The 13,224-nt window shown below is 38.9% G+C and overlaps 2 protein-coding genes and 1 long non-coding RNA gene across 10 annotated transcripts in view; 2 read left to right on the top strand and 1 right to left on the bottom strand.

The window, feature by feature from the left end:
- The window catches only part of LOC129757940 (spectrin beta chain, non-erythrocytic 1-like), a 254,976-nt gene extending 249,474 nt beyond the window's left edge, over positions 1–5,502 (top strand). For all 7 annotated transcript variants that reach the window (XM_055755348.1, XM_055755349.1, XM_055755346.1 and 4 more), the window contains one exon: positions 4,626–5,502. In XM_055755348.1, coding sequence (XP_055611323.1) covers positions 4,626–4,885 — 260 coding nt within the window. In that variant the 3' untranslated portion in view covers positions 4,886–5,502. The remainder of the gene's footprint in view (positions 1–4,625) is intronic.
- A 53-nt stretch (positions 5,503–5,555) lies between these two features.
- Positions 5,556–7,942, bottom strand: LOC129757942 (nucleolar protein 16-like). 2 transcript variants are annotated; one of them, XM_055755353.1, is made up of 3 exons: positions 7,918–7,942; positions 7,706–7,854; positions 5,556–6,118 (listed from the first exon to the last, which is right to left on the bottom strand). In XM_055755353.1, exons 2-3 carry the CDS (start codon positions 7,807–7,809, stop codon positions 5,590–5,592), a joined length of 633 nt encoding a protein of 210 aa, XP_055611328.1. In that variant the 5' UTR covers positions 7,810–7,854; positions 7,918–7,942; the 3' UTR covers positions 5,556–5,589. The 2 variants fall into 2 exon arrangements, with proteins under 2 accessions (XP_055611328.1, XP_055611327.1); XM_055755352.1 differs by having other exon boundaries at positions 7,706–7,936.
- Positions 7,943–8,071: 129 nt separating this feature from the next.
- On the top strand, positions 8,072–9,025 carry LOC129758139 (uncharacterized). Its single transcript, XR_008739903.1, has 3 exons — positions 8,072–8,238; positions 8,302–8,532; positions 8,613–9,025. It is a non-coding gene; the product is annotated as an uncharacterized LOC129758139 (long non-coding RNA).
- The last annotated feature ends 4,199 nt before the right edge of the window (positions 9,026–13,224 follow it).

Below are 13,224 nucleotides of genomic sequence, written 5' to 3'. Positions count from 1 at the left end.
CGTAACTGATCTTATTGATAGGGGATACTAGTGTGGTCTATTGTGCTAGCGATCGCAAAAATCACTTTTACCTTCTTAAAGCTACTACTAGTTGAGAGGACTTCTGACCACTAGGGCCACTCAAACCATTCCGGCTTCCAGTAGTTGCCAGGCCAGGCCTACCACGAAATTGGAACGATTTTCCCTGTTGATTTCCATCGACTTGGTCTTTCCGACATTGATTTTGAGGCCTGCTGCCTTGGAGTTTTCGGTGAGGTCGTTGAGTTTGCTCTGCATGTCTTGTAGTCTTTGGGCGAGCAAAACAATATCGTCAGCCAGGTCAAGGTCGTTCAGTTGCTCCATTGTCGAAGGATTCTTCGGCAGTCCTCGGTTTGCTCTACAGTCAATCGATCCAGTCAAGATCTCATCCATTACGATGAGAAAGAGTAGCGGTGATAAGATACATCCTTGTCTCACTCCAGCAGTTATCGGGATTGGATCAGACAAGACACCATCGTGCAGGATCTTGCACGAAAATGCCTCTCGTATTGTGCTTCGATGAGATGGGCTAGTGTCTCTGGGTCTCCTTGTCGCCTTAGAGCCGCCCAGATGTTTTCGTGGTTCAGTCGGTCAAATGGTTTTTCGAAATCAACGGACACCAGCAGAAGAGAGTCCTGGGATTCGTTAATTTGTTCCAGTATTATTCGTAGCGTTGTGATGTGGTCCACACATGACCGTCCGGATCGGAATCCAGCTTGTTGCCGTCGAAGTGTAGCGTCGATTTTCTCCTGAATCCTGTTCAGGATCACTTTGCTGAGTACTTTGAGAGTTGTACAGATCAAAGTTATGCCACGCCAGTTACCTCACTCGGTCAGGTCTCCTTTCTTCGGGACCTTTACAAGGATACCCTGTATCCATTCGGCCGGAAATGTTGCAGTATCCCAAATGTCAGTTATTTAAAAGACAGTGCAACATTTGTGCTGACAAGGCAGGGTCGGCTTTGAGCATCTCAACAGGAATGCAATCGTTTCCAGGCGCTTTGTTGGACTTTATCTCTTTGATTGCCGCTTCTATTTCAGCCAGCAAGGGCGCTTTCGAGTTGATGCCATTAATGCGACTTACTGTTGGCGCTTCGAGCTGCGGGTTCTGTTGGCCATCGCTATTTGTGCCTCGGAAGAGTTGTTCACAATGCTCAGTCCAACGCTTGAGCTGATCTGTTCGATCTGTCAACAGCTGACCTGCTCGATCTTTCAGCGGCATTCTTGCATTATTACTTGCACCACTAAGGCGGCGAGAAATGTCATAAAGTATTCGGATATCTCCAATGGCGGCAGCTCTTTGTCCCTCTTCGGCTAGGGAGTTTGTCCAAGCTCTCTTGTCTCGTCTACAAGCTCGTTTAACTGCCTTTTCCAGCTCCGCATATCGTAAGCGGGCGGCTGCTTTGGCTGACCCGGTACATGCCTGTTCAATCCCGACTTTCGCACTTCTCCGATATCATCGATCATCCTCCAGATTTCATCCGACATCCATTCAATTCTTCTTCCACAGACTTTACCGAGAGTACCATGGCTCGTCGTGATGAAGGCATTCTCGATTCTACACCACTGTTCTTTGACTGTTCCGTCTGTCGGCAGCTGCGAAGCTCGGGATTCAAGCTGTTCAACGTATGCCCTTTTCACCTCTGGATTCTAGAAACGGGGGACGTCGTATCGACACCCGACTTTCTCCTCGCGCAGTTGGACACGCGCAACTCTCAGTCGTATCTCGCCAAGGACGAGGTGATGGTCATATGCAATGTCTGCGCTTCGTTTGTTGCGGACATCAAGAAGGCTTCTTCTCTTTTTTCGGCTGATGCAGATGTGGTCAATTTGATTTTCTGTCCGGCCATCTCGAGATACCCAAGTGACCTTATGTGCTGGTCGATGGGGGAAGAGCGATCCACCGATCACCATGTTGTTGTTGCCACAAAATTCTACTAACAGTCATCTGTCCTAGACCATGGCGTCGCATGATGTGCTCAAAGTCCTGATTGTCGGAGCCAATCTTTGCGTTGAAGTCGCCCAAGGGGATATAATGTCATCCTTCGAAATTTTTTCAACCACGCTGTTCAATTGACTCTAAAACTGCTCTTTGTCCTGCAAATCGGCAAAGTCAGTTGGCCCATAACATTAAACCATTGTAAGGTTTCTAACCCGTGTTCTGAATCTGGCTACGATTATTCTTTCGTTTATCGGTTCCCATCTTATGAGGGCCGCATGGGCCTGCGGGCTTAATAGGAAACCAACTCCTCGCTCCCGAGTAGCGTGTTCTCCTCGTATGCCAGAGTCAAGCAGTACTTGTCCGGACTGTGTCTTGTGTTCTCCTAGGTAGGTTCCTTGATCATTTTGGCTTTTGATTTTCCACGATGCTCGAATTTTCGTTTAGTTCTCAACGAGCCTGTCAAATTGTGTTTTTCGCTTTTAGCCAATTTAAAAGTATAATATAGAATACTGACCTTAGGGTATATTTTAAATTTCACCGTTAATATAAACACTAGTTGTACAGATACTGGTCCAGACTTCGAGGCCAATGTCTTTTGGTGTTTATTCGAGTTGAATCTTTTATGACATTCGCCCATCTACCGTACATAACAGAGCCTATGCTGCTATTATTCACAGGTGATATGCTTTTTGTAGTGTAGAAACCAGGCGGGTATAATCTCTTCGTGCGGTACATTTTTTAAAGGAGCCTTTGACACGCACTACTCAGCTGCCATACATCTAAGTTTTTAGCTTGGATTGGCGTATCGAGTTTTTTAATGGTTCCCCTTGAAAAAGTCCAGTACGGGAAATGAAATAGTTGGCACTCCCGTGAAAGACTCGTTGAAGAGTTGTCTTTCATGTTCACCTTCTGTGACTTCCACATTTTCCGGCTTTTAACAGACATCTGCCCAAATATCCGGTATCACGACCTTCACTGAACGGTGCACAGTATAGGCTATTCCAGTTAGATTTTTTTAGGCGATGAAATCGCTGAGTGAGATGCAGATATAATTTAACCCAAATTTGCCCAAATCTTACAGGTTGTTCTCAATTCATAAGTGCTTTTGGTGGTTATTTTTGTTTTATGTTCATCAAATTCTTCTACTGAATCGTTAACGTTCCTGAATTTAAACGCGTACCCTACGCATGAACCTTAAATACTTTTTTCTCTCTTATTTTATGGCTCAGACCTATCGTTCCATAAAACCACCTTGAATACTTTTTCGTGTTTTAACAATTACTCTTAACATTCGGATTAAATCAATGTCAGTCGAGATGTTTATTTCAACTGCCTTCTATTCGAATTTGAATTCTTCTTCCGGTAGTATTATTTTAAAACGATGTGTCGTCCATACTCGTTCGACGAGTTTATCAAACACGACATACTACTGGCGGAAGTTTGTCCTCTGGAGTAGCTCTGCAGGCTAGGATGAACCATCCAATAGTATTAAATATCCTCTGTAAAAACTTTTGTGCCTTCGTATGGTAACGCAACAAAATAATCTAACGTGTTGTGGGAGTTGCTCTAAATACTTTGTTTTTGTTCTCTATGTGAGCTAAAATTTCACCTATATAGGTATTCCCTTTTTCAAAGTTGTTTATTTAAAAGACAATCTTATATTTACCTGTGTATTGATGTTCCTGTACGTGATCTTTTATTTTATCAATCTTTTTCAAAAACTGGTCGCCATCTTTCCAATTTTTCCATTATATTTTGCTGTCGAGTTTCGAACCGCGTTGGCTGTTCTTTCACCGATTGAATCGGTTATTATTTCACTTCACTATTAGTATTTCTTGTATTTCTTCCTTGCCAATGCAGTTTTCACAATAAAACCATCGATTACACCTTTCTATCACTATTATTTTTATTCTATTCGGTCCAACTCTCCAAATGACAACCGTTCATCGTAAACACTAATAAACAAAATTTTATTTTCTTCCGCGAAATTTTTCACGTATATCTCATTCAAGCGATTCCACCCTCCGTAGAGCAGTAATTATATTGCATACCTGCAGCCGAAATATAATGCAATCGCCTTTCGTTATGCAAAAGCCTCAAAAAGCACTGTTACTTCACCTGACAAAATTTGGACTCCAAACTTCCACAGAATGATCGTTTTGTGTCGCTGATGGTCTTATTCAGCCGTATCTCAGGTCGTGGGTTTCCATGAGTGGCGGTGTTGGATTTACCAACATGTTTGACTTAGCACTAATCTCCTGAATTAACAGTTGCAATGTTAACGAGTGTGTTTTTATATGTTTTTGTGTGCGTTTTTTTTTAAATTATAACTTACAACAGTAACTAACAGCAGTCATTCAACAATGCTAACGGTTTAATATAACACAATAATCTCTCCTTTCTGAGATAACGTAGGTTGTAGACGTCTACCAAGATCTGATTTAATCAGAACTCCTAGTCATACAACGTGTTCGGAAACCCTTGTCTTCGAAACTTGGTGAACACTGGTCTAACCTGAAAAACATGAGTTTTTAGCATTGGTTCTTGCAGTCCATTTTAAACGTTCGTAACACCTAATCACCTAATCCCCACTGTCTCTCACTTCATCAAAATCTCTGTTTAAGAAACCCTAAACACTAATCCATCCAACGTGATTTCATTCGCAGGTTGGGGTCAGTCAAGACTCGAAACGAACCGACCGACCAGTATGCCGGTCCCGAACGTCGGAGCCGCTTCTGGTTCTACCGACATTGCAGGGCTTATCATGGGCCGTAGCACTGGCCAGTCGGCGGAAAGTTCCAGCGAGAGCGAGGCCAGTTTCATCAAGGGAGCCGCCGGCCAGAAGGAGCCCAAGGACAAGAAGGCGGGCGGGGGCAGCAGCGTTTTTAGGATGTTCTCCAAGAAAAAATCCAAGAATCACAATTGATTTGGGGAGAAGAATTATTTTTAAAACAAAAGAAATGCGTGGGTTGTGTAAAGTAGGTTTAGTGAGATAGGATTTTGTAATATTATTTTTAATCCACAAAGAGCAGCTGTCATCTTGTTCGTGTAGAACAGGCTATTCTTATGTTTAAAATTGCCTTTGTTTTGTTTATTTTCTTTTCTTAAGCAGGACATGTTACTATTTTCATAGATATTCTTTTAAGTACTATGTAACTGATTTGAACATTTATCGAATATCTTCGAGTAGCTTCCCATCTTCAGTTTTATAACATGTATGGAAGAAATAATACAAGTTTGATTGTTAGTAGTCGTATTTATATTCAGGCAGCAACATTGATTTTTAGAGTTAATGTTCCATAAACACATAGTGACTAAAAAAATAATAATGGTTTGGAAAGGAACATAGAAAATAAACTATCAATGAGTGTACCGAACAGTCAATAGTAAAACACAATAAAAAGTTAGAACAAGTTCATATTACCGAGCATAGGTTACTCTATTGTTAACTACGTGATTGTAGTTTTTCGAACCTGTTAAAAAATTTCCGCAATTGTTTATATTATAAATCGATTAAGGTTGAATAAAAGTATATTTAATAAATGACGATTCTTTTAATTGTCTGTGGGCTTTCTCTTATTAAATTTTCCAATAGGTTCAAAGGAAACGTTCCAATATATTTTACATTCATCAGTCTTCATCGTCTGTACCATATTGTTTCCATCGGGGATCTTGTGGATCGTCCATATCACAGTCCAACCAACCCTTCTTTTCTAGATAAGGTAAACACTGGTCCGGTATTGACAAAAACTTCTGTACCTTTTGTCTCAGCTGTCTCCACGTGTCCTGGTTATAATTTCTCCTATCCTGAGACATAGCCTTAAAGTTGAAACCGTGGGCATCGATCATATCGGTGACATACTTGACCTGGCCCTTCGGCAATCGAAATCGGCTCTCCACGTACTCGTTAGCATCTTGTTCCAGTTTTTCCGCAACGTAGGCTTTAGGATTTTTCCTCTTTTTAGCTTCCACGTCTACCGTTGGCTCAGTATCGGAATTGTCCTCCTCGAGAAACCCGTTTACATATTTGGCTACCTTCAGACGTTCCTGCTTGCTGTTGGGAATCGGGATGGTCCTATTGACATTATAGGCAAGCCCCATGTCTCGAATGTTTGCGGCCAACTTTTTCTTCGGATCAGCAGCTTTGCGGATTTCAAGGCTGTGGAAATGTAAAAGTTTAAAATTAATTTTTATGGGCATCGTAATTTTGTTAAAACTCTTATCCTTCTGAAACATTCACCCAAATCATGACTAAAAATGTATGCTATTTCTTCAAACAACTTCCATTCATGTTTAAATCAGTTCATTATGTTCATTTGGTTTTTACAAACGTATATTGGGACAAATTTTGACGTTTTTTATTGCATCACAGTGTTTTACGGAGTTCAAACAATTTAAAAAATTAAGTGTTGAATAAGAAAAATATCCTCCAAGTTTCTACATAAAATTATTTTCAGTTAAATTTAATACAGAAGGCGCTGTCTGGTGTCGAGTATGTGAAGCTGCATCATGCTATAAAAAAATACACAGAAACACAAACGCCTTTCGTTAGGCAATCGATTATGTTCGCAAGGATAATATAAAGAAAAAAAATATTTTGATATATTGTTTAGGAACCTTAAACCTAAATTGAAGAATGTTTTGATTGTGTTTAGCAGTGATTTCAAAATGCATTCAAATATGTATAGAAAAGCGAAGGTGTGTAAGCTATAAACTAAAAAAATGTCAAGCCAACTGCTGGAATAAAGTTTTTCTACTTGATATCACACATCATGTAGAAGATGGGGAAAAGATTAAGGTACACCGGGGTAAGTGGGGACGGTGGCTATTAAAACAATACTGTGAACTATTTTTTTTTTCAAACTTTTAATGCAGAATATTAAATTTACTGACACGAATGCCACGAAGATGGTAAAGTGTCACTAATAAAACTAAATAATAATAATAAAATTAAATTTACTTGTAATCTATCCAATAACTGTAAAAGAGATACGGTTCCAACAATAACGGATGTTTACGGTGACTTTTCGTTAATTTTCTATTTTTAACTACGATGTGGAGTTGATGTGCATCTTTTTCAATCGCAAATTTCTCGTAAACTAGCTGGCTCTTGACGAGAAACTCTACATTGAAACCATCCTTACATTAGAAACAACCAGTTAGGAAAAGAACAAACGACGATTAAAAATTAAGAAATGAGAGTTTATTTTCAAAACTCTAAAATGTTGTCTTCAAACCCTACCTGGGGTAAGTGGGGACGGCTTTATACATACTTGATGTTTAGATATATTTTCAATTTTGTCCTTCATTCAATACATTTTAGCTTTATTTAGCATTCGGATCATGAAAAGTTGGGAAAACTACTTGTGTTTTCGGGAATAAGCATATATTTTCGAAAAAATCGGATCTCGTGTGTTGCAACATAAATTACACACAATTATCACTATCATGAACTTTTTACTAAATTTTGGACGGTTTGAGCAATAAAGTAACGTATTCAACCAAGAAAACACAAATTTTTTGAAAATTTCCTGAAAATAAAAGGGAAAAACTACCGTCCCCACTTACCCCGGCGTACCTTACCTGAAGTTATAGAACTTTAGACGAGCCCTAGACATCTACTTTAAACTTATAATTTTCGTTTGTTTTCCATAACCCGACTTAAAAGTTATTGTAACTAAGATTACATTGAAGTTAGTAATGAATTACAATTAAAATTTGCATGTCTATATAACTAACAACTTACCATTGAATCATACCGGTTCCATGGATCTTTTTGTTCAATCGTTTCCGATTCGTCTGGTAGTTGTACTTTTGGCTCTGTTTAGTTTTCCTGAGGCGACGGACCATTTTTAACTATGTTGATGTAGTTGCTGCTAAAAACCAAAAGTTGCACTGCAAAAATTGATAAAATGATCAAAAACAAAACAAGGTACACAATTTCTGTCGAATTCGCACGTGTTTATCCGGAATATGCACACGCTCGATTTTATTTAACCATTTATGGTTATAGAATAACCATTTTATGGTTTTTTCTTAACAAACTATCAATATGGTTATTTTTTAAGAATTTTTCAATGAAGAAATTTAACCATTTTGGAAGTTTTCGTGCATTAACCATTAAACGGTTGAAAAGCTTGAAGTTTTTTCATCGCCATTTTGAAAGTTACGTGAAGCAAACCGAACGCGTTTCGCAAAATCTTTTTTTCGCACGGATAGAATAAAATTCCAAATAAATATATACCTGTGGTTCGGGTGTGCGTGGAGAGATTCTGAAAGGTAATTGTTTTATCACAAACTTTTCCAAAAAAAAACCAATCTAAAAATTAAACAAAATTGCAGTGCACCAGTTGGAAGAATCCGCAAGAGTCCGGATTCAGTTCCGGTGAAACTTAAACGTGACGTCTTGCGCGGGAGTACTAATTTATTACCGGAACGAGCGCACCTATTGCCACAAAAATTGGTCATCCCGATCGTTCTCCTTATTCTGATGGAGCTGGGGCGGGTCGGACAACCCAAAAAGCAAGGATCATCCCCGGTGCATTTAGCGCTAAGAAGCCGAAAAGCGAACAGGTAACTTTTGACGGGCAATGATCCTGTTCTTATTCACAACAAATAAAACGTGTCAATTTAATTTTTGCCTTATCCGGCAGTGTAAACCGGTCAAAAATGAAGGAATACGCCATCCCGAAAAGCTCCCGTCGGAGCAGAGCAGCTTCGTGACACAGCGGATGGTCCACATCAAGTCGAATGCGAACAAGATCGTCCGAAAGCCGCTGCTCAAGAATCGGGAAACAAAGTTTTGGAAACAGGAATTCTCATTGCCGATTACCGGAGAGTCGGGCGGGACCAGATGTGCATCAAACCGAACTTTATGAAGACGGGAGTGTCGTTGAAATATGAGAAGGTGGAACATGGTCGACTCATTCTGGTGTTCCAGCACCGGGGCAAGAATATTGCTAATAAGGAGGCGATGCCGCCATGGCCAGGCTAGGATTGCCTATAAGCGTAGGTCGGTTTTCTCAAGCAGACCGAGGGTGTGGACGCGACGCTTAAAATGGTAGAACCCTGGTTTATCTGGGACCACCCGAATATTGTGACGTTTCGGGGGTGATCTACAAATATGTTCAAAGCAGAAAATGTGGAAGAGGAACCGAAAAAGATTCTGAATACTTCTAATATTCATATATTTTTATGTATTGTCTATCACGATTTTTTAATTTCAAAACAAATGAAAAACATCAAAATAAACACTACCGGAAACAAGCATGTTAAACCAACAAGATAGAAAATATAAAAATTTAAAAGCTAGTATTTTTTTCTAAACTTTTATCTCGATATCTTCCATTTTGCGATTAGGTTGAAAAATAACCATTTTCCCACCTTTCCTCCATAACTTCTTGCGGTTAAAAAGTAACCATATTTCCACTTCTCAAGAGAAGTCAAAAAATGACTTCTATGGAAGAAACCAAAATATCACTTAACGTGGAAAGGTGTGAAAATGGTTACTTTTTAACGATAATTGGTTAATTAATTTCGAGCGTGCATGCAGCCGATGTAAACAAAAACAACTTTGTTTTGACAGTTTAAAATAGGGCTATCAGAAAACACGCTAAATGAAGAAATCTAATTAAGGTAATTTTGTTACACATGATAAAACACCACAAAAAAATAATGTTCATTTTGTCATTTTTTTTAAATTATTTAACAATTTTTTTTGTATTGAAAATTTTAATTGTTCTTTATTGATTTAACGTCAGCCCATGGTACCAAATCATACAGCTCTCGCTTCCATTGGCTCTGTTGGAACATTTTTCTTTATTTATTTATTTATTTATTTATTTATTTATTTATTATTAAATCAACAGATCAAATATTGATCCAAATGATATTTTAAAATTAAAAACTATCAACGAATACAAATCTACACTGAACTTAGAACACTAAGAATTCTTCTTCGGAATAAAACCTTCGAAACGTCAAAATCAAAATGTTTGTTTTCTTCGTAAACAAACAAAATCGTCGCCCGGGGCATTAATACAGCTGCGAGAGAAGAAATGAAATCTAACAGAATGCCAGTTTTCTAGAAGTTTTTTTTTATGAAACTTTCACACAGGCTGAGAAACTTATGAACTCTCCATTCAATTAGTTTCGAATATTTTGCAGACACTATAGGAAGAGATACAGCTATATTTTAGTAAATTTGGGAAATTTTGAGGTCGCCTCACAAAATTAGCTGTAACTTATACCGTATTTTTTTTCACCTGGAGGCAAACTACCCAAGTAACCATAAGCACTAAAATCTAGCATCAACTTTGCTCTAGCGTCAGCTATAGTGCTTGATTCTGTGCATCATTTTAGCTCTGTGAGCCAGGTTTGGCGAAATTAACTGCTGCATTAGTGCAGAAACTGGTATAACCCTATAAAAGCACTAAGGCATTGGTTGATGCTACAAGCTTGGCGGGCGAAATGCTGAGAAAATGCAAATGGCGTTCGACCATGCGAAAAAAAAATTATTTTGGATTTTTGTTCGGTTAATTTTTCGGCCATGATACTAAATTTGTAATTATTTTTATATTCGCTTATGCATATTGAGGAGATCTCTCGGATTGAATTTTCTACATGATATTTTTTTTTATTTTTCAGCTGAAAATGACCTGGAATCGAACTCATGACATATGTGGCTCTGACATTTGACATTGACTCTGCCTGTGAACCTATCAGGTCCGCGTTAAATCTTTGAAAAAAAAGACCTATTTGAATCAAATTTCCAGCAACCGGTGCCCTGAATTTGCATTGATTCAGCATCAATCAATGCTAATGTGCTTTGGCCTAATGTCACTGTAGTGCTTACATAGTGCTTAAAAGCATTAAAGCAAGCTTGTGTGATGCCAATTTAATGCTTAGAAAATATAGCATTTGTTATTCTGATTTAGAGCAATGTTGCATTTCAAAAGCATTGTGCAAAGCTGATAGAATGCGAGTTGCATTTTAAAAGAGTGGTATAATTCTAACATGATGCAGCATAGCACTCGAAGGGCTGTTGTAATGCAAAATTGCACTTGATGTGCTGATATAGTGTAATTTAGCCTTTGAATGCTGGTGTAAAGCTATAAAAATGCAAAGCTTTAGTGCTTATGGTTACTTGGGCAGTCAGTGAGCCTAGCAAAAGTTTATCCGATCAGTTTTGAGCTTTCTACACAAATTGCCCTCCACTTACATCCTTCTCTACCTTTTCACTTCTTCTACGAAGCGCACTCGCTTCATCTATCCAGCTATATTCTTCACAATATCTTAAATATTTCTACCTTAGAATAAGTTCATCTCGCCGCAATTGCATTGAAATAATATAATCACCATTGAATATAGTGTGTGGGAATAAAGTTCAAAGGGCCCCGGGTGGACTTAATGGCAAGGGGTGCAATGTTACTTGCATGCTAGAAATTATTAAACCATTTAAGATTCAAAAATAACCATTTTTCACCTTTTCCCGGGAAATGTCATTTTATGAGTTCTCCATGAGAAGTCATAAAATGACTTCTGGGGGAGAAGCTTGAATATGGTTATTTTTCAACCGAATGGGATTCTAGCGGAGAAGTTGAAAAAAGGTTATTTTTCAACCGTATTCTACAAGGCAGTTTTTAGCGACCTGCATATTTTAAAATTATCTACATAATTAGGAAAAAAACGGTTTTTCGTGTTTGTTTCTTTATTTCTTGTAAATACATAATACATTTTAATAAATATATTTTTACCGAAGTATGTTAATAAAAAAAATATGATTTTTTAAGCAGGAACAGAAAACTTCAGGCTATGAACGAACAGCAACAATAGCCTTAACACCCGCGGTAGCAGAAGTTCCGCCGTGACGGAAGCGGTGATCTCGTGTACCTTGGTTAGTGAGCCATAGCTGAGTGATGACTGAGTCGTAGCTCTAGCGGAATCTGCTGTTATTTGAGGAGGTTCATCTACGACCGGCAGGTGATGTGTTTACAAAAATGATGGCCCGTTTAGGCTTCTTCCGGGTAGTAAAAAAATTTCGTAAGAGAAAAACTTTTATACCACCTGCCGCTGCCGGAGGAAGGGTCGGAGGATCTGTGCTGTTGGATTGCCGTAACGGAAGCGGCTTAGAAGGAGCGTTTTGATTAGTTTGTTGAGGTTGGAATCATCTGGCGCTACTGACATGTTCTGAAAAACAAAAAAAAATCGTAACCAACCTTGGTAATCCTGCGGAAGGGCTATCACCTTCTAAAAATAATGGGAATATATAGTTATCATCGGAAGTATCTCCCAGTCCTCGATTTCGTCTGCTGCTTCTGTGGCCAGGTAACGTTAGTGAGTCCTCGCAATCTGATTGTTTCGATGCAATTAGTCCACCTGGAGCGATGTTCATTGGACCTGAAGCGATGTCCATTCGGTGCCCTGAAATTTTTAATTGTTGATTATTAAGATTATTGTTATGACGAAAATTTACAGCAAATCACTTACTTTTCATGATCTCCTAAGGATTCAATATGATTAACTCGAAAACTTGATTGAGTTACGAGGGAAAATAGATTTTTAAATACGCGTTCGGCTGCGATGTTGGTCGCTTTCAAAATGGCGATGAAAAGACGTCAAATTATTCAACCATTTTCTGGTTTATACCCGAGAAGTTCCAAAATGGTTGAAATTTATTATGGAAAAATTCATAAAAAATAACCATATTGGTAGTTCTGAGGCAAATGTCATAAAATGGTTATTTTTGAACCAAATATGGTTAGATGAAAACGAGCGTGTGTAGGTAGGGGAACGCGATGACCGTACCTTGGAACAGAGTGCCTCCAGTAGGGTGGGTGCATATTGAGGAAAAGTAGGCAAGGGGTACCAAAAGTTTCTCATTGGTGGGGGGTGGAGACGGAGCGCTTTTTGACAGCGAATTGTTCGCCTACCATGCCTACGATTACGATTGCCTGTCACAAGATGGACGATTCCGTGCATTAGTATAAGAACACACCTGAAGCTTTACCCGCCTTGCCTTGGAATGCAATTCGTGAAATGAATTTACCAGCTGGGTTAGCAACTAATAAAAATAAAACAGAGGGTTGTCTGCACAAATTTCGATCCCGACCGATTTTACTCAAACCGACTGCGCGCCCATTCAAGCAGTGCCATACACGATGCAGCAAATCTGTGCAAATCTGGTGTTATGTATGGCCTGGCAAGAGTCAAGCTCAACATTCTCGCCAATAGAAAGAAAGAGAAGAAGATCAACATCAACCTCAA

Source organism: Uranotaenia lowii, chromosome 3, assembly GCF_029784155.1.
Source record: "Uranotaenia lowii strain MFRU-FL chromosome 3, ASM2978415v1, whole genome shotgun sequence".
NCBI lineage: Eukaryota > Metazoa > Arthropoda > Insecta > Diptera > Culicidae > Uranotaenia > Uranotaenia lowii.
The sequence above is the reverse complement of the archived record's forward strand: the minus strand, read 5'-3'. Positions and strand labels throughout refer to the sequence as shown.